Raw genomic sequence first — 20,113 nt, forward strand, 5'->3', positions numbered from 1 at the left:
TAGGCTTCCTTTTTGTATTTGGGTTTGTCCAGGACCTCTTTGTTCATCCATGCAGGCCTCCTGGCCTTTTTGCCCGACTACCTCTTTGTTGAGACTCATAACTCCTGAGCTTGGAGGAGGTGATCCTTTAATATTAACCAGCTTTCCTGGGACCCTTTTCCCTCCAGGGCTTCATCCCATGGTACTGTACCAAGCAGATCCCTGAAGAGGCCAAAGTCTGCTCTCCTGAAGCCCCGGGTAGTGAGCTTGCTGTGCACCCTCCTCCCTGCCCTAAGGATCTTGAGCTCCATTTCATGGTCACTGCAGCCAAGGCTGCCCTTGGGCTTCATGTTCCCCACCAGCTCTTCCTTGTTAGTGAGAATAAGGTCCAGCATAGCACCTCTCCTCATTGTCTTCTCTGTCACTTGGAGAAGGAAGTTGTCATCAGCACATTCCAGGAACCTCCTAGATTGTTGGAGGGACAACACAGCAGGGCATAAGCAGAATTTGGGGTGATTGAAGTCCCCCATGAGGACCAGGGCTTGTGACCGTGAGGCTGCTCCTATTTGTCTATAGAAGGCCTCATCTGCTCAGTCTTCCTGATGTGGTGGCCTGTAGCAGACCCCCACTGTAGTGTCACCTGTCCCTGCCCTCCCTTTAATCCTGATTCATAAGGTCTCTCTGAGCTCCTCATCCATTCCCAGGCACATCTCCATGCACTCCGGCTGGTTATTGACATAGATGATGATACCTTGTCTCCCCTGCCTGTCCTTCCTAAAGAGCTGGTATCTTTCCTTTCCAACACTCCAGTCATAGGAGCCATCCTACCACATCTCTGCGATGCCAATAAGATCATTGCTCTGCAGGTGTGCACAGGTCTGTAACTCCTCTTGTTTTATTTCCCACGCTATGTGAGACGTGTTTAAGTTGGGCCCCTGATGAAGCTGACTTACTGGCTGTAGTGGCTGGAATTCCTTTGTGTGGTTTTCTTGAGGCTCTAGGCTTTTGCTGCCGCTGGCATCAAACTGTTCTGTGGCATAAGATAGCTCTTGCACTGGAAGAGACTTTATGCAGGCACAAGAATATTTGATGCCTGTGGTCAGCTGATCAAGAAACAACTTTTTCAGGACTAAAACTAACTTGACTAGAAAGGCTGTTTTTAACCCAGAATGGTACCCTGCTATAGCTTGCTGTACAGCTGCAGAAGTATTTGTGGCAGCCTGGAGTGAAGATAGGAGGTAGATATTCATGAATGTTTCTTTGTACAGTGATTTTTAGCTTAGGCCATCTCTGTGCACATGTGAAATTCATTGCTTGACTTCTCAGCAAAATCAGGTTGGGTTCTACTTTAAGACTTCTTAGGGAGAACAGGGATTATCTTTTCAGAAAGACTTCTGCTTTCACAGGTAGCCACTGAAATTAAGAAAAAATTTTTCCCAGTCCCAGCCCTTTCTGTTCTGCTATTCTAGAAATTATGTATTTGACAAGAGAGGTCTCTTTGGGGTACTGTCCTGTTGCTTAAAGAACCCACAAAAGGAGCACGTGTAGTGGCACCATAGCAGCAGAGATGGGGAATTGAAATCATAGAATCACACAATGGTTTGGGTTGGAAGGGACCTTGAAAGACCATCAAGTCCACCCCATCTGCTGTGGGCAGGGACATTTTTCAATAGATCAGGTTGCTCAAAGCTCCATTCTATCTGATCTTGAACACTTCCAATGATGAGGCATCCACAGCTTCCCTGGGCAACCATTTACCTCTCAGTCCCCAGGAATTCAGAGGAGCTGGGAGAAAGCTACCAGTAGCCCATCCCATTCAAAAAGCTTTCTTACTGTGTTATTCCTAGAGGTAAAGTATCGGGTGTTTCTGCCCCACACCCTTCTTTCATATTGTGTGGAATATTGTGGTGTGATGGTTATAGCCTGCTTGGAAATAAAAGCCCTGCTTGCATAAGGGTTGGAACTGGATGATCTTAAAGGTCCCTTCCAACCCAAACCGTTCTGTGATTCTAGATGATAGCCTTTGACACTGTAAAGGGGGAAGATGCTTTATGTTTTTTCCTTGAGAACTATTCTGTCTCTTGGGAAGGAGCAGGTAGTGTCATCCTGAAAGTGGAATACTGTGGTGAACTTGTGTGCCATTGCTTTGACATATCTTAAGTGCCAGACTTACTGATGTAAGGTTGTAGGCTGAGGATCAGTGCTGCAGGCTGAGTTTTGCCATGAGGTGGCAATACTTTCCATGGTTCAGTCAGACTCTGGAACAGAGTAAAGGTCAAGTCAGAGGGGGAAGCATCTTGCTGCAGACTTAAATACATCGGGACTTCTCTGAAAGCTTGTAAAGTATTTGAAGAGTGCTACAGCTGTTAATAGCTTTTCTTTTTTGGCCTCATCTGGCTGCTGAGAAAGCGGCTGCTAATTAAAAAAAAAAGGGCATAAGATGTTTGTTTATAATTTATGGAATCCCATAGAAAATAAGAACCATCTGGTCCTCAAGACATCAATATTTCAATCTTCTTCCTCTCCCTTACCAGGACACTTCCATTCTGAAATAGCTTCCAATTAGCTGGAAAATGGGTTACAGCTTCTGTTGTCACTGTGCCCTTCTTGCAGACAGAGTTCATTTAAGAAGCCCATCCTTTCTGACTCTCCACTTTGTGCTTCATTGTACTTGACTCGTCCATCTTTATTTGTTACCATCTGGAAATGTTCAGTTTTACTCTGCTTCTTCCTGAGCCCAACTCTGACATCTCTAGGTTGTTAGCAGTATCTCCCTCTGCCGAGGTCTAGTAGGGATGTATGGAGATGCAGCAGCTGTGCTCATCCCACAGCAGGTATTTGCCAAGCTTCCCTAGGCACAGAACAAAGATGAGCTGCAAGTTTTGCCAAGGAGCACCAACTCGTAGAGATACTGTGGAGCTAAAAGTGTAACAGTGGCGGTTGGAGGAGGTTTTTCTGACTCTTCGTGATCTTGGAAATAAACTATTTTCCCAGTAAAGCATGTGACCTCAATAGCTCCTTATTTTTCCCATCATTTCCTATAAATCAGAGATGGTCAAGTGAAGAGTGAGGCTTATGCAGAGGGTGCTGTCGCACTTCCTGAGACTGATTTGAGCTGCAAGTGGTCTAGGAGTTCAGGCAGATGAAATGATGCAGCTGAAGTTTGGGACTCCTTGCCAGCTCCACTCTCCATCAAAAAATGACCCTGTGGCCAACCTCCATCTCTGCGCGTCTCTTTTCCTGTTATGATTAAACAAAGAAAAGATAGTTTGGAAGTAGGATGTTTTCCACTGAAGCAGACGCCTCTGAGTGGGTGACAGCAGCATGATGAGCACAGTCCTGAGATCTCAGTGGCTGGGCCCCAGCACTCTTTGGAGCCCTGGGCTCAGGGCTCTGCTCCGCAGCAGCGACCTTGCTAATGCTCAGTCCAGCAGGCGCAAGAAAGAAGACTCTGATGGTCTTGGGGAAATGGCTTTGCAGGGACTTGTGGGATTTTAGTCTCTGCCCTGTCTGTCTCTATTAATTGTAAAATGGGAATAGATGGCTTCAGATGTCTTCTCTCCTTTTGCCAGTTTTGCTTTTAATAACTCTGAAATGAACATGACTTGGTCTGAAATTGTAATTGTTAGTCCTATCAGCTTTGGGATGGGGAATTTTACGTGGCAGCAGAGACAGTGCTATCTCTGGCATTTATTTAATATTCTCCTAGTAAGTATTGCAGATCCTTTAAAACTTCCCACAGCTAACGGTTAAGTACAGAATTGGTGAACAGTGTAGAATGTAGCCTTTCCACACATTAAGTATTTGGCGGTTATTTCTCTTGTTTATATCTTTTGAATGAGTTTCTCTCATGCTTGTTATTTCATTTTCTAGCCATTGTGGCTGAACTGGTCTAGTACTTCCACATTAGTCACGCATCAGGAATTTGTCTTGTTCTAACACTGGCTGGGACTTGAGGAAGGTGATTTGATCAATGCTTACTGATCTGCAGAAGAACTTAAAAGAAGAAAAAAGAAAAAAAAAAACCCATGCTAAACAACATACGAATAGCAACAGCTGCCAAGAAAGTCTTGTCCTGAAAGGGTGGCTGTGGTGCACCCAGCACTATTTCCCTTTGCCAAACAGTGCTGTTGCTGCCGGCGTTCCAGGCCTTCCCCAGCTTCAAGCATAATTATGCTGTAGGTGTAAGCACTCCAAGTTGACACAACAGCTTGATTAATTTGTTCTCTGATGTTTCTTTTGATCTGTTCTGTCAGCTCGGTGGCTGCATTAACAACAAAAGAAAAGAAGAGATGAAAGGGCAGCCTTGTTGTAAATGGTTTTCCAAAAATAGCATTTTTCTCCCTAAAATCTTCTGGTTTGGCTTCATTTTCATAGATCAGGCCTCAGGCTCAAAGAAATCAAATAGACCGTGGCTTTGTCAAATGCATGGGTATTTTCATCATCCCTGTGTCTTGGGAATATCTTAAAATTAAACCTTGCTGAGATCTCCACCTCTTACGTTTAGACATGTTCTGCTGGCACAGTAGGCTCCCTTGGTTCTAGGTATAAGTGCTACCCGAGTCCCTCATCCTTTGTAAATGAGGGAAGAGCAAAGAACCATAATGTCAGCGTGAATCAGATCTTGAAAGACTGAAATAAAGGGCGCTCTTTCTTGTTCAGCACAACTTGCATCTGTGATGTTTTATGTTCCAGGCACACATCAAGGGGGAAGATTAGTTCACTTCTGGCAGGGGAGCTCACAATCTGTTTTGCTAAGAGGCATACGCCATATGCAACAAACTTTAAAAAGAACAAGGCACGCAGTCATGTTGGCCATCATTGTGGACTGCTCACCAAAAAACTCTGTGCTGTGCTGAAGGAGGGGTGGGGGTGGGGGGAAAAAGGAAAAAACATGTAGACAGAAAATGAGTTGAACATTTGCTGTATGATAAATACATTCTTGGTGACTGGTGATTCAAATCCAACATTGTTTTAAAAAGACATATAGTAAATGCTAAATGAGGAAAAGGATTAGTGACCTGGAAAGAAAAGAAATAGCCATGGAACTGTGAGGATATGTATGCCACAGCAACTCCCTGAATCTGGTACATGGTACCAAAGAAAAACAAATATTCCATACCTTACAAAAATAAAGATGTAGGATTCTTTTCTTATGAATATCCAAGGTTGCATTAGATTAAAAAATAAACGCAAACTTTAAAATCTGAGAGAAGAAATGGATTCTATAGTCTCTGTTTTTCTTCCTTGCTCCTGTAGCTATTGAAACATTGCCTGTGCCCAGAGAAATTGTTATCTGTGTCCTCTAAAACTTCTTGCACCTCTGTGCTGGGTTCAGTCAGGAAAGAGTTAACTGTCTTTAACGTGGCTGCTATGAAGCTGTTCCTGGATGCTGAGAGCAGCACTGATAAGGTCTTAGCCCTTGGAATGCCTTTATCAGAATTCAAGGTCTTTCTCTGCTTCTGATCCTGCAGCTGCATTCCCAGCTCTCGCTGTCTCGCTACAGGCAGTGCAGGGGACACACAGTTCAGGCACCTGACCCAAGCTGACTAAGGGAGTGTTTCATTCCATAGTACGTCATGCTGGGGGCAGAGGCGGGGAGGGGGTCCAGAAGTCATTACTCTCTCCCTTACTCTGTCTCTTGTTCACTCCTGTACACTTGCTAACCTTCTCCCTGACTCCTGCATTAGCTACTCCTGTGCTGGCTCATTCATAAGGGAATTGGTGGGTTTGTTTAGTTTTCCCGGTCGTGCTATCGCTTGTAGGGTTCGCTTGGAATCTGCTACGATCGCTCTCGGGCTCTCTGGCTCTGACTCTCACTACTCAGCACCTGGTTGTGCATTGATCAGTGAGTGGTGAGCAGCTGTATCGTAATTGTACCATATTGTATCATATGTTTTATTTTTTATTGTTTTAATTACTTAGTAGTATTTGTATATATTAATTTAGATTTAATTAGTAAATAGTTCTTCTCTCAATTTTATGAGGTTCCTTGTCCTCTTCGCTCCAATTCTCCCCCTCTGCTGGAGGGAGAGTAGGGGGAATCTGTGAGAGCAGCTTCGTGGTATTTTGCTAGCCGTAGTTAAACCATGACAACCCCTTTGAAAAGCACCAGGAATTCCTTGGTATAGAATGGTCCCTGGGCTAAATGACACCCATACCTTTGGTCTGATGAAGCAATTTTACAATCTTACTACTTCCAATATTGAGCATCACATGACAGTAGTTAACGTTGTAGAGAAACCATGGCTACCTCATGGGAACTTCATCCTGAGCTCAGAGATGCAGCACAAAACCTTAAATACTAGCAGAATAGGAATGAGAGAGATAGTTCTTAGACCCTGAAGGAAGGGACTGGACTATATTTTCCTCTTATAATAATCAAAGTTGTGTGTGTGTTTCCTAGTTGTATCTCTGGTAAATACTTTCCTTGTGTTATGTGCAGTTTTGCTCTGTTACTGGCCTTCTTGCTTGTGTCTCTTAAGTAGTTAATTTGGGTTTGTCTGGGAGAGTCCCAGTAGTCACCTGTCTGATAAGTTCCCATTCCGTCCCCTTTTTTTTCCATTTCTTATATCACTGCTGATTAGATTACAACGATGACGGAATCGATGAGAAAGGACCCCCTTAGCTACCAAGTCTGGCTCCCTGCTGGTTTAGGCAAGCACATCCTGCAGTTCCTCTTATTCTGTCTTAAAATTTGTTAAATTCTTTGCCCCTTTCAGTTCTGTTGAAAGACTATTGTAGGATCTTGCTTTTCCGGTAGAAATCTTCTAATTGCCAAACTTAATGGCTGCTTTTACCCACTTACCTGTCAACATTATTTGTGAAGAGAACTGATGTTTTTTTGGCACTTATGTTCTGGTATTTTTTTTGTAAATACAATCCCATTTCCTCAGATTTTTTTTTTTTTAAACATAAATATTTGTTTCATTTTCCCCAGTCGTATTCCTAGCTCTTTGCTGGACCTCTTTATCATTTAAGGTTTAGTCTGTCTTTCTTGAAAATGGCTGACCAAAATTGTGCCTGGCATCCTGCATGTGGTCTCAGCATAAGGTTGTATATTAGCATTGATGATATTTCAATTTTAAGTGTGCTCCCTGGTGCAGTTTAGGATTGCCATATCTTTCACTGTTAGGCGGGGTAGATGGCTTAGTCTGGGCTATCATCACCAAAGCTGCTTCTGTCTTGTTACCAGCTGAGAAGCTCATAAGTAAAGCAGAAATTTATAAACACGCTCTAGAATTTTTTCATTTCACTCCTGTTACATCTCTGTGTACTTCAGTTCACTCTCTGGTCTGATCATACTCTTGTAATAAAATTACCCAACTTTATCAACAGCCTAGCTCGTTGATAAAGCTAATGAATAGCACTGGGTTTGGAATGAGTCGCTGCAGGACTGTTCAGGAATCCTCCCAATTGGATTGGGATTACACTAGTGCAGCCTGTTGTCATGGATCCTCTGGCTAGTTCACAGCATATACTGCAGTTCTTGTGTCGATGCCCATCTTCTCTTGTGATGACATAGTGAATACTTGAGTGAAGCCTAGATTTAAAAAAAAAAAAGGGGGGGGATAGGGTAGCACATTTTAATTCTACCTTTTTAAAAACTAGGTAGTATAGTCTTTAACCTTTATTCTGTTGCCTTTTTGTTCAGCTAGCTTCAGATGGCAAGCACTCAGGGATCTTGTCATCTTTTGGACTGTCTGTTCTTTGAAGGGCCCTGTGTATTTTAGATTCTGTTATTACAGTACTGACAGTGACTACCATTATTTACCTTTTTTCTGTTCAGCACCCTTCTGTTTATACTAGGCTGGAAATTACTGTTTTTAGCAGCTTTGAGACTGGAAAAAAAGTGGTTGAATAAATTTAGAGTACAGGTGTAGGTGGTTTGGTACAGAATGTAATTACATAGTCCACTTTTTATCCTCATCTTTTTCATCGGAGTTTCTGAAATGCAACAGTGGAAGTTGATACTCAGCCATGTAGGAAAGCAGTTCCAGGAAAAACATCTTTGAGACCAGAAGAACTGGAGTTGGGGTTGAGTGAGCACTTGAAATCAGCAGTGCTGGAAGAAGGAGCAGTCCTATCAGCTTCCCTGTGATAACTTCTTTTTCTGCTGCTGCAAGCATCTTTGTGGCCATGTGGCATACCGGGTTGAGAAGCTCTTCTGGCTAAAAAGGGACCTAGACAACAGTCAGTAATTTCTCAGCCATATCAGTTCCCTGATGTAGCTTGCTTTCCACAGAAGTGTTGGAAACAAAGGGCAAGGATTGTTTCTTCTGGCAACAAGAGTAGTTTGTTAAAGCATTGAGTTACAGCCTTAATTTGATTTGGAACTTCAGACTTTCAGAAGTATGCACAAAGCATTCTCGTTGCTGTTCTCTTGTTAAACTAGTAAGGAATGTGTCCCAGGAAGTGCCTTCATACTCTCATCTGCAATTTTAGCAGAACAAATCAAAGCCACTTCTAGGCTGGGCATGGTCTGAAGGCTTAGAAGAGCATTCCTGGACTGTAGAAGTTGACCATGTGATGCTATAGCTTCAAGCATGTGAGATGAGGTGTTCAGTTGTCCAGTATGCAAAGCTTCTATGTCACGAATGTGGGCTTTATTTCTATTTCTTTATATTTCTATCCCCTTGAGTTTGGAAATACTAGAATTGAAAATTCCCCCATCCCCAAAACAGTGTGTTCAGTTTCAGCTCCAGACCTCCTGGACTAATTGCAGCAGTTGTAGCGAAATACCAGGGCACATTTGGGTTAAGCTGAGGGAGTGAACATAACTCCAGCCTTGTCTTATCAAGCCACTGTTGAACTGTGTGTAATGACGATGCTAAAAGGCTTTGAAACCTCGTTGTACTAGGAACAGCACAAGTGCATAGAGTTCAGTAGCTCAAAGAGCTTACGGGCTGTGTGTGCAGGGCAGGGAGGGGAAAAGATTTGTGTGAGTTCATCCAGCAACTCATTAGCAGAGATTAAAGTAAAGCTTACATATTTCTGAATTGCTGCTCACTACCCTGTCTGCTAAACAGTTCCTTCACTGACTGTGTCTCTCAAATACTGGAGTAATTCAGTGGAGGACTGCTGGAGAAGTCTCTGCCCTTTCTCACTTGTTTTATCCAAGATTGGTCTAAAAATCAGCTATTTTACTCTCATCTGTTTATTGGAGATAAATAAGGAGCTGGAACTAGGGACTCCGCAAGAGAAGGGGAGATGAATTAAGGTGTACTGTTTCCAGTGACACCACTGCTGGAGTTTGTCAGAGTGTCACCATTTGGGACTTGTCTCAACTGTGCTGTCCTTTACAAAAGACGGCGTTGTGCTCCACAAAGGAAGGGTTTGATAAGGTGCAACTGCTGCTATTTCTTGGCCGGAGGTTTCAGGAGGGGAGTAGATTTCATTCCCTGTGCTCATTGCAGTGTCTTATCTCTGCTTTGGAGCAAGTTTTACATTAATCAAGGTATTAATGTTTCATAAACTTTTGGAGGAAGCTAAATGTCTTGAGTGTCTTTTGCATGTACTGTCAGGTCTCCAATGTTAGGTTTAAAACTTGCTTTATTCTCTGTTGAAACTGAGTGCTCTAATCACTGTTCCTTTCTTCTTCGCAGCCTCCGTGAACGTGCTTGTTCAAAACTGCAAGATTTACAATGATGCTAGTTGCGATATCTCTGCCGATGGGCAACTGCTGGCAGCCTTCATTCCCAGCAGTCAGAGAGGCTTTCCTGATGAGGGAATACTGGCTGTGTATTCTCTGGCACCCCACAACTTGGGCGAGATGCTTTACACAAAGCGATTTGGTAAGCGTGCAACAAGAAGTCAGGGTGGGTGAGGGTGTGAGAAGTTACTTCAGAACTCAGCCTTCAGTGAGAAATGCAAGAGTCTGAACATTGTAGTAACAGGAAATACTTTACTGACCTTCCAACTAGCGGCAAATAGAGCTGGGGAGAAGCTTGTGGTCTGGCCTGGGCGTACAAGGTGCTGATATGGGGGAGCTGCTAAAGCATAACTTTTTATTCCTTAAAGAACTTCCTTGTCTAAGTGAGAGGGCACTTGGAAGGAAGCATCTCACAGAATTTGTTCTTGTGCAGGTCTCATTCCTCTCTACTCCTTATGAGGATGAGCTTAGTATGCCATACATTGTGGGAATGCTGGAAGGGATTGAAGAAGCTGTGAGGATGAGGCACAGGGAGGGGTGTCAACCTGTGAGAAAAATAACTTCTTATCTCTTTATAGGCCCTAATGCCATTTCTGTGAGCCTGTCTCCAATGGGCAGATACGTCATGGTGGGACTGGCTTCCCGACGTATCCTGTTGCACCCTTCGACAGAACACATGGTTGCTCAAGTCTTCAGGCTGCAACAGCCCCACGGTGGAGAAACCTCTATGAGGGTGAGTGTATGTGTATTCTGCTTCTGTGGGTTTTTTTCCCCTCAGGGATTTTGTGTCATTTTGGCTCTAGCATAGTAGGTGGTTGCTGGATTGTAATAGCAAAGAGATAGCATGCTCCAGGCCTACTTTAATAATAAACATGTGAAGGAATCTATTACAGAGGTATACAACCATGGCAGAAGAACATAAGTGTAACAGCATTGTGAAACCTAACTCTCAAACATGCTGATGAACATATATTGTGTCGTGTGTGGTATCCTAAGTCCAGATACCACTCACAGTACCTAGTAGGTCTTTTGTACTTCTTAGGGTAATACATGTATTGCTTGTGGTGCTATAGTTGGCTTTGCTGAGGGAAGTTTTTCAGCTGAGGTTTCAGAATAATTTCCTAACATTCCTAAAAGCAGCTAATCTCTAGGACAGCAGCCACCAGCAGTTTCAGGACGGGTAGGAGCCAAGCTTCTTATCATACTCAGACTGAAGGTGAGGCCTACCATACTTTTGCCTAACAGGCTTTTGTTGGCTACTTATTAATGACCTTTCTGTATATATGCAAGCCTATTTTGGCAATGGAATTGTCTTTCTGTACTTCTGCTCTATGGGAGGACTGAACTATGACCCACACTGACTCATTTAGTATGTGAGGAAGAACCTTCATCTTTTTGCAAACTGGCAGATAGAGTTAAGAGAATGTGTGTGTCTTGCTTTGTTCATTAGCAGAGCACAACAGGTATTTGGTGGTAGTTTGGGATGGAAAAAAGCCATGCCCAGTTGATAATGCACAATTAGGTAATTTCTAAAGCTGAAGTTTGGGCTGGATTCAAGTTTTAAGCCATGTGTTCAGGTGACTTTTTTTGCAGGAGATGAAAAGTAGCTATTCAAACATTTTCACTTCGTGCAATAATTTGATCATAGTGGAATTCATTCCATGAGCAACTGCTATTTTTTTTTTTTTTTAATACACCCATCCCCATAAATTACTGTTTTTTAAAAGGCCCCTCTAATTATTACTACTTCTGGCAGAGCATTCCCAGTGTACAAAGATTGTCCTGAGCCATTCATCTAGTGGCTCAGCGCTGGGGAGAGACTTGTCCCTTGGAGAAATGGCTTTGAATCACCTTACAGTTGCACTCCAGACTGCTCATGATTCAGAGAAGGGTCATCTTCTCTGATGCCAGATGTGGCATTATATGAGCTGCTTTATCAGCTGATATAAAGCTCTTGTTTATCATCATCATCTCCTCCCTGTTATAATACAAGAGAAAAATCAATGAGGAGGGTTTTCTTTGGTGCACCAATCAGCACTTTTTCAGTCATGGTTCTGAGCTGCCATTCTGGTATGAGCCTCTTAAAGTAAGCGGCACAAATTTTAAAAGTATTTATGAGAAAAGCACAATTTGGTTAGCAGGTATGGATGGTGACAGCTGTGTGGATATGCCAAGATCACTAATTACATGGATTCAGTATCCTGTTAGATCCTTTTACAATCTAGTTTGCCTTGGTACTGTGTCTTTTTTCAGTTATTTTGAGATCCTAGTGAAATGTATAGCTTTAACTGCCAGATATGGGAGTATCCCTTCCCACAGCTTTTTACCATATCAAAAGTAGTTAAGATTGAAAAGTCTTATTAGGCAAAATCGTGTTTCTTCCCATAAAGAGCTATGGTAGGATTCTTTCCTCTGATCCATCTTTTACATTTGCTCTAAATTCCAGTTGCTAGGGCCTCTATCTAGCCCTTTCCTTTTGGAGACTTTCTTTTGTAGCCAGCTAAATCAGTAAGCTTCTGTCTATCTAAATCTTCCATTTATATTTTTTCATCTCCATTTCAAACATATCTTCTTTCAAAAAAAATTATACTCTTCAAATGCTTGCATCCTTGCTCTTAGTCACCATTTAGTGAAGTAGTGCTTTGTATTCCCTTAATCTTTTCTTGTAATTCAATCTTCCAGCTTTCATTTTTTCTCTTCTGAATTCTCTCCAAAATAACCTTCTCTCTTTTTTTTTTTTTCCCCCTCCCTTCATTCTGGAATATGTTTAAATGTACGTAATGTGATAAGCATAGTCTTACCAGAAGCCCATAGAGGCTGGTTTTTTGCTGCTTTTTTTGAACTACAGGGCTTTACTTACACCATTAAAAATGGTTGTTTTCGTCTTTTTTTTTTTTTCTGATGTGGTGCATTGAAAATTTTGTACATTTTTTCCCACTCTTGCTTTTCAGACTTGCTCCACATCACTGCACTTCTGTCTTTCTCATCTGCTGTAGTTCTGGATTATTTTTCTCCAGATGGATTGCATGTATTCTAAAGGTTGCTTTTTTCATCTTTCTTGCACATGTATTTTTAGTCTCCAAAAACCTTTCCCCCACGTTTTCAAATCTATCCAGTCTAGCAGATTTGCTAACTAATTTGCTGTTTTCCCCTTTCCCACATCATGTTTAAAGATGTTAAAAACGCCTCATTTCTGACTGCTTTGGACTTTCAGCTTTTGCTGATGTGACACTAGACCAGTTTGAATTAATTTGGTTAACAAACCTTCCTGTGGGATAATGTTGAGTATTGTTTCAACATTCTGGTGTGTTGTTGGTCATCTTTGTGCGGTCTGTAGGACCAAGCTTGGAAAACATGAAACTGTTAATCTTGTAAACATTTTTCCTTCATCTAGTTATAAAAAAAAATTAGGAGATCAACTACAGGTATTTCTTCTGTCTTGAATTTTGCAATAAGAACTGCTCCATAAGTTTGTAATACTTTTCAGAACATGCAAAATAAAAATAGAGCTTTAAGTCAGGAACTTTATAATATTCTTAGCACACTGTCTTTACAGTGGCTGCTGTATTCATATTCAGTTGGGTAAAAACCTGTTTTCAGCTTGGCCAGCATGCAGTAGAAAAAGGTTTAGGAAACCTGGTGAAACTGTATTCTTCAATCTCTAATTTAATGTGCACATTAGAGAGAATCAGAAAGCATCCGTGTTGCCTCTGTGCCAACAGCTTGTAATGCAAAGCAATTGTTACTCAACTTCTTAATTAAAAATAAGGCATAGCCATGTTCCGAAGCAATGCTTTGTGGATATTTTAATTTTACATTACTCACAAAACTCCCAAGAGAGAAATTGAAGAGAAATGCTATATCGGATTCTATGAAAATTCTTCTTAAGTTGTCTTACGATTGTTCTTTCCTTCCCTGACACCTTTTGATTTGCAATCGATGAACCGGGAGAGCAGGGCTTGGCAATATGGCCTGTAAGTCAATGCGCAAGTGTGGCAACCTGCTGAGGAGTGAAGTGCAGTGATTATTTCTGCTTCCAATTAAAATGGAAAGATTCTTCCTCCACATCCTTGACTAGCAGTCAGTGGAAGGCAGGTTTCTGTTCCTCAGAGAGGTTCCTCCATCTTGCTGTTCAAACAGAGGTTTTGAAGATGCAATTAATTAGTTTTGTTACATGAAACTGTAATACATTAAATTGCACCTAGAAAACCACTGGCTGCTGATGTAATTTCCAGAGCTGGAGAGAAATACTGTCTCCGAGAACTACAGCGCTTGTGGACTGTGCTAAGGAGCACCTTGGTTATACAAGTGTGCATTGTCTGTATCAATCTTGCTCCTAATATTTCAGAGATTGGGCAGAGTCCTATGGGTCAGGGCTGATGTGATTTGACAGTTATGAATTGTGCTCAGAAATGGAGTGCAAGTAGTGAATTGTCATCAAATAGGGTAGAGTTGTGAGCTAGAGGTTCATGCTCTTTCTATTCACTGCCTTAAGATTGATCTGCTTAGCATTTCAGATGGAAACCTGGCTTTCCTAAAGAACAAGTTTGTTTTTCAAACTGAGGCTTAAAAAGCTCTTTCGCTGTGTTGACTTTTAACAAGAGTGGTATGCATAAGCTTCCACTTGTCTTTGTGGTTTGTTGGGTTTGTTTTTTTTCTTTTTTCCAAACCTAATAACTCTGGATATTTTTGCAAAGCTAATTCTCTGGAATTTATCTGTAGCATACAGGGAAGGGAAGGAATTGCTTTTAGCAGATTTCTAGCTTGGAGTGGTACAGGTAGCAGTAGTACTGGGAATTGTCTGGAAATATTTGTGCTTCAGAGATGGGAAGTTTGGGGAAAGGACTTCAAATATGGAGTAAGAATAAATTTTGCAGCCTATTTTGAAAGCATAGGTGGAGCTGCATAAATAAAGAGGATATGTTTTCAACCTGCTTGGGTGTAGGGTGATCTCTGAATTCCATATGGCTCCAGGAGTTATACGGAGGTTAAAGAACTTAGAAGAACATGAAATTGGTTGGAGCTGAAGTTCCTTAGAAAGAGTAAGGATCGTATTGCCCTGGATCTGATAGCAGTGGATATTAGTAAGAAAGAAGACCAGAAGGTAGTTTTATTTCTGGCATTCACAAATTCTGATGCTCTTGCAATGTTTAATGTTTTTCATTTTACCCAGAGGAAGTTAACTCTAAATATCAGGAAAACATGATTACTGTTATCCAAAATAAACTAAAACTTGGAAAGGGCCTTTTAAGCTGAGGATACAAAAAGTGAGTTAAGTGATAGAAAAATTTGATGGATGTGAAGCTGAAGAGCAAATCATGCAATTTGTGGGCATAAAGTGACTTAACTGAGCCCCATCTCAAATACTGCATAGTGCTTTGAATCTGGAGATCCAGAATTAGCTCTTGACAAGACTACTGGTATTTGGGGAACATCCTGCAAAAAAAATGGAACAGAATACGTGTGCACTTGTAAACAGATGGAGAATTCCAAATACTGCAGGAAGAAGAGCCTGAAGCAGAAAGGCACACAAAGTTATAGCACAGAGCCAAGCTTTTTTTCAGCGTATTAACTCTTAACAAGGACAGCACACAGAATATGTGAGAAGATGCTCAACTTTTGAGTGCTGGTGTCTTCTGAGCTTCACATGGAACAGAATACGTGTGCACTTGTAAACAGATGGAGAATTCCAAATACTGCAGGAAGAAGAGCCTGAAGCAGAAAGGCACACAAAGTTATAGCACAGAGCCAAGCTTTTTTTCAGCGTATTAACTCTTAACAAGGACAGCACACAGAATATGTGAGAAGATGCTCAACTTTTGAGTGCTGGTGTCTTCTGAGCTTCACGCAGGTGTCAGTAGAACGTATGCAGTGTGGTCTGCAAAGGTCACTCACTGCCAGACCTCATTGATGAGCTGTGAATTCCCCTGCAGCTGTAAGCGAAGGGGCTTTAAGCCTGAAAGCAAGTGGCTGTGCACATTTGCTTTCCTGGGGTGCAAGTTACAGTTGTGCCAGGATCCTTGATAACATGAGAAGAACATTGATCAGGAGAATGTATGGAGACAGCTTACTGTAATACATTACTTCCAGTGGAAATGTTGGTGTGAACTCACGCGCTTCTGAAAACAAGAGCAGTTTGCAAGAAGGAGAGTACCAACCTCTTGCTGTGCTATTGGAAAAGCATGCTTATTGGTGTGGTCCCTTGTGTCTCCTTTTGACAGAGATTTTGACATTTTCAGGTCAACAGGGGAAGCTTCTGACAACTGAGCAGAACTGCAAGAATACATTCAATTACTGCCCCAAACCATTTATCACTGTTGGCAGTAGTTGAACCAGGTAGATGTTTCTTAGGCTACTGAAAGCCCAAGCAGAGTCACAGACAGTGTGTACTTGTTGATACTAGGAAGAGGGCATGGGGACGAACCCTTTTCTGATTGGTATGGGAAAATCCTCTTTTTAATATGAAGTAGAGCATAATAGTCTGGTTTAGGCCAAATAGTTTTCTATGCACTGTGTATCGCAGATTCTGGCGGATATCTTTATTAAAATAGAGCATATCTCAGACCATGTTGGTAAGCACTGCGTAAGTAGAGTGCTGTAAGAGCAGGCTGTATTCAACATCTTTGGAAAATGCAGTGGCACCTTGGCGTTGCAGATAGCACGAAGATTGGCACAGATGTGCACAGTTGAGAATAGGTGCAGCAGTGCTATGTTGTAGGAGTTAGTTAAATTGCTGTCTTGACCGATTCACTGCATGAAGGCTGCTGAAACAGAATTTACAAGAAACTGTAAAAGCCTAAAACTCATTAGGAACCCTTTATAAAATATTGTTAATATCTCATGCAATGGTTAAACATGGGTGAGGTATCAATTTTAGCTAACTGGTGTGAAGAAAAGGCAAATGACATCTATTCAGGGTGTTTTTACTTCATGGGTTATGAAGTGGAGAGCCAAGATCTTCTGTTTAATATGGGGTTCAGTATGAGGAGTGCTGAGCTCTTGCAATTCAGATAAAGCTTGGAGCCCATTTGCCCCACAACAGTTACCGTTAGCTTTGGTGCAGTTATGTACATAGTTTTAACTAGATAGAAAAAAATTATGGTAAAGATGGTTCCACATCTGAGATTATTTATGTGCAGTCATCTTGCCCAAGACAGGTAGGGGGGAAGGGAGCCAAGATGAATTATTACCAGATTTGCATTAAACCAGCCATGGGCTGAGAGGAGGTGTGCAATTTCATGAATATTTTTTTTTTCGGTGCTTCTTCCTACCATCTTTCTTGAATTAAATTTAAGCCAACTCTTTCTTCCAGTATTTATTCCTTCCAGACGTGTAGGCAGCTGGATGACAGCCTCTTTTCACCTAGATGAGGGCGCATGTAGCTCTGTCATCAACATATTGTTGACACTTGATCCTGTGTGCCGTTCTGTTGAGGCTCAGCAGACGGAGAGTGGGGTGGAATGGCAGCTGTGTGCAAATCCTTTGCTCTTGTCATTAGATCTTTAACATATTGTAGATTTTGCTGTTACAGTCTCAGCGTGACATTTAATGGGGAATTCACAGGTACTGCTTTTGGTTTGCAGTCTGAGTTAAGGGCAGAAATGAAGCAGCTTGTCATTTCTTTTGCCATAGAGGTGACCATATTTTTATTAGATTGTTCCAGCAGCGAGAGCTGTTGATGGTTTTTTGCAAGAGATCGCAGTGGCTGGAGGCACCGTCCTGTTTGCACAGTTCAGTTCACTTGTGCATCTGCACCAAATATGTACGTATCTATCTTCCATCACGCTAACACCCCCTTTGGCATTCCCGTTCCTCTCCTTTCATCTGTTCCAACCACACGTGCACACCATTGAAAGGACAGTTGTTTTGTTTAGCAATTTCTTGCTTACTCAGCCCTAGGTTTCAGATCTGGGCTTGGAACAGTCCCCTAAAGGGCTTTTTGGAGGTATTACCCTGGTTTTTGCAGCCCCTGCGAGACAAGTAGTAAATTAATGAGCCACTTCACTGCAAGTGTGTTATTTTCTTGAGTGAGAGCTTTGTTACCTGAGATGATCCATTTCTTCATAAGACCTAGTTCTTGTTAATGTTTGGAAGTCTCCCACTAGTTATTTTAAAGCTCTTTTCTCATGTAGTAGTTGCATGGCAGGCTTGTGAGATGAAGTGCCAGCTGGTAATGCCAAGAGCTAGCCTAAAGAAAGGAAGGGTCTGGGGTGCTGTAATGAGACTTCTCGTTTGAAAGATCATTGATAAATGATGTTATCAGGTACGGTGAGGAAGAACCAGCAATGTTTTACCTTTGCATGAAGTTTCTCAGAAAGTCCATTCCACAGAAAATTCTGGTGCTGACCTGCTTTAGGAATTAAATCAAGTATCCTCAGTTAAGGTTTCAGTTGTTGCTGAAAATTAAGGGTCAGTTCTTATTTAATTCACTGTGGCTCAGAAAGCAAAGTTAGGAAAAGCAAAGTTAAGCAAAGTTTTCTGCATTGACAACAGGTGGGCAGAAAGAGGTTTGTTGTATTGGTAAAAGACTGAGGTAGAATTTCATATATGATCCTGTTGCATCTGGGGAAGATAAATGGAGTTGAAAGAAATTTTATTTGTGCAGAGTATTAGATGATAAGATCCATTTGAGGATAAGACTGACAAATCCAAAAGGATAAGTGCATTATTTTTTGCTTCTTCCATTTTAACAGAGAACTACTAATGGAAAGACGTGTATATTGTTGGCAGGAATCAGCTGTGGGGGAGGGGGCGAGAGCAGCATAGAACAACCTGCTTAATAAGAAGAGACTGGGAACAAAAAAGCAATTTTTGTCTCTGTCTGGTCATGGGAAATGCATGCCTTTTGCTTTGCATCTGCATATAGATACAAAAAGGACTCCCCTTCCAAATAAAGGGGAAACTTGCATTGTTTCAAAATACTGATGTACGGTGTCTTATGAATAAATGTATTGAGCCATTAGTCAGTTATCCCAAGGAGTGTTCATTTAGCATTGCGTTCAGGGTCCTCTGCTTTAGACAAGCTAGACTTCATTTTTGCTGCAGAGGGCTCTGGGATTTGTGGCAGTGCAAGGCATAAGTTTGCGTTTCAGCAGCTTCTGTGAAATTCATAAATAGAAGGCAAAGAATGTAATCTAAGCAAAAAAGGGATGGTATTATTTATCAAGGAGATCAGGTTAGGATGTCTTATTATGCTTCATGACCTTAAAAACCCACAGTTTAAACTAATTGGCATAATTCTAGAATTCAGTGATGCAGGTGGTTTCCTGGCAGCTAAGCAAAGGACATACAGCGCTTTCAGTAGAGTGGTAGATGCTTCATAGAAACTTCTCTGATATCCTGGTGTCAGAGGTGAACTAGTTAACACACTGACAGAAAAAAACAAACTCAGGGTGAGATCTTTCAGTGGCAACACTCTACTGGGATGACTAGCAGCAGAAAAACAGGAAAAGAATTTATTTAGGGGCTGTTCGGTCTCAGTAAGGTTCCTACAATCAAAAAAGACAAAACCTCTGAAACTTCAGGTTCTTGTTCAAGGTAAGGTTGTGGAGCAGAAGATAAAAGGCAGATGGGGAAATGCAAAATGTGTCCAGCCCTAGTTGGACTGATGTTGGTTTTGCTCTGCTTATGTCTTCATCCTGTCGCTGTACCTCATCCGCTGCTCTGCAAATACAAGTGCACTTTGTAGTTTTCTGCAGGTTTTTTGAGTGCTCTTTGGATAGTTTCATGCTGTACATAGGCTTTGCTTTGAGGTGTGCTTTCAGTGAACTTAATATTGTGCTTTTAGGGCTGCATCTGTATTACATGGTTCATGTAACTTAGCTTAGTTTGTTAGAGTGTATTACAAAATGAGGTACCTGCACTGTCCAGAAGTTCTAGTACAGCTGCAATTACACTGGCAAGGCTGTGCAGCCTCCACAATTACTTAGGTGGAATAACGTGTATCCATATGAAGAGCACTTTGTTTACCAGCATAACTTTAGGTCTGTGCTGCCATGAGATATAAATGTTGGCTGCCAGTACAGTTACACCAATCCATCAGGGATCAACACTCCTTTCTGAAGCACTTTTCCCTGCAGCCCAGTTCAGAGTAGCCATGAAGCTGTGGATTTTAGCAGTCCTCCCAGTAAGAGATTTCTACTGGGATTAGCACATTAGATGTTTCTCTTCCTGTGTATTTGCAGGGTCAGTCAGCCTCTGGTTGACAGCATCATTCAGTTGAAAATTAATAATTAAATCTTACGCTGGTGCCTGATAAACCCACCTGGTCTGCTCCAGCCTTTCCTCTCCCTTTACCTGTCAGGATGGAGCTTCACGGATGACAAGATTCCCCCATGTAAACAAGAGAACAGCTGCACCCCCTCCCCGCGCAGCCTTTATCAAGGCTGATCTAACAGCCTGGTTTACTGCTTGGGCTAAGCAAAGGTAATGGCTTGAAATTTATTGGCATCTTGAAAGGCAATGCATCTAGTCGAGAGCAGG

The 20,113-nt window shown here is 41.9% G+C and overlaps 1 protein-coding gene across 1 annotated transcript in view; it reads left to right on the top strand.

Moving 5' to 3' along the window:
* The window catches only part of LOC104513148 (activating molecule in BECN1-regulated autophagy protein 1-like), a gene marked incomplete at its 5' end in the record, with an annotated part of 83,563 nt that overhangs the window by 31,325 nt on the left and 32,125 nt on the right, over window positions 1-20,113 (top strand). Inside the window, 2 exon segments of the mRNA XM_010156432.1 lie at window positions 9,585-9,773; window positions 10,210-10,364. Of these exon segments, the coding sequence (XP_010154734.1) occupies window positions 9,585-9,773; window positions 10,210-10,364 (344 nt within the window).

The sequence above is a fragment of the Eurypyga helias genome, unplaced genomic scaffold (assembly GCF_000690775.1).
Source record: "Eurypyga helias isolate BGI_N326 unplaced genomic scaffold, ASM69077v1 scaffold14550, whole genome shotgun sequence".
NCBI classification, from domain to species: domain Eukaryota; kingdom Metazoa; phylum Chordata; class Aves; order Eurypygiformes; family Eurypygidae; genus Eurypyga; species Eurypyga helias.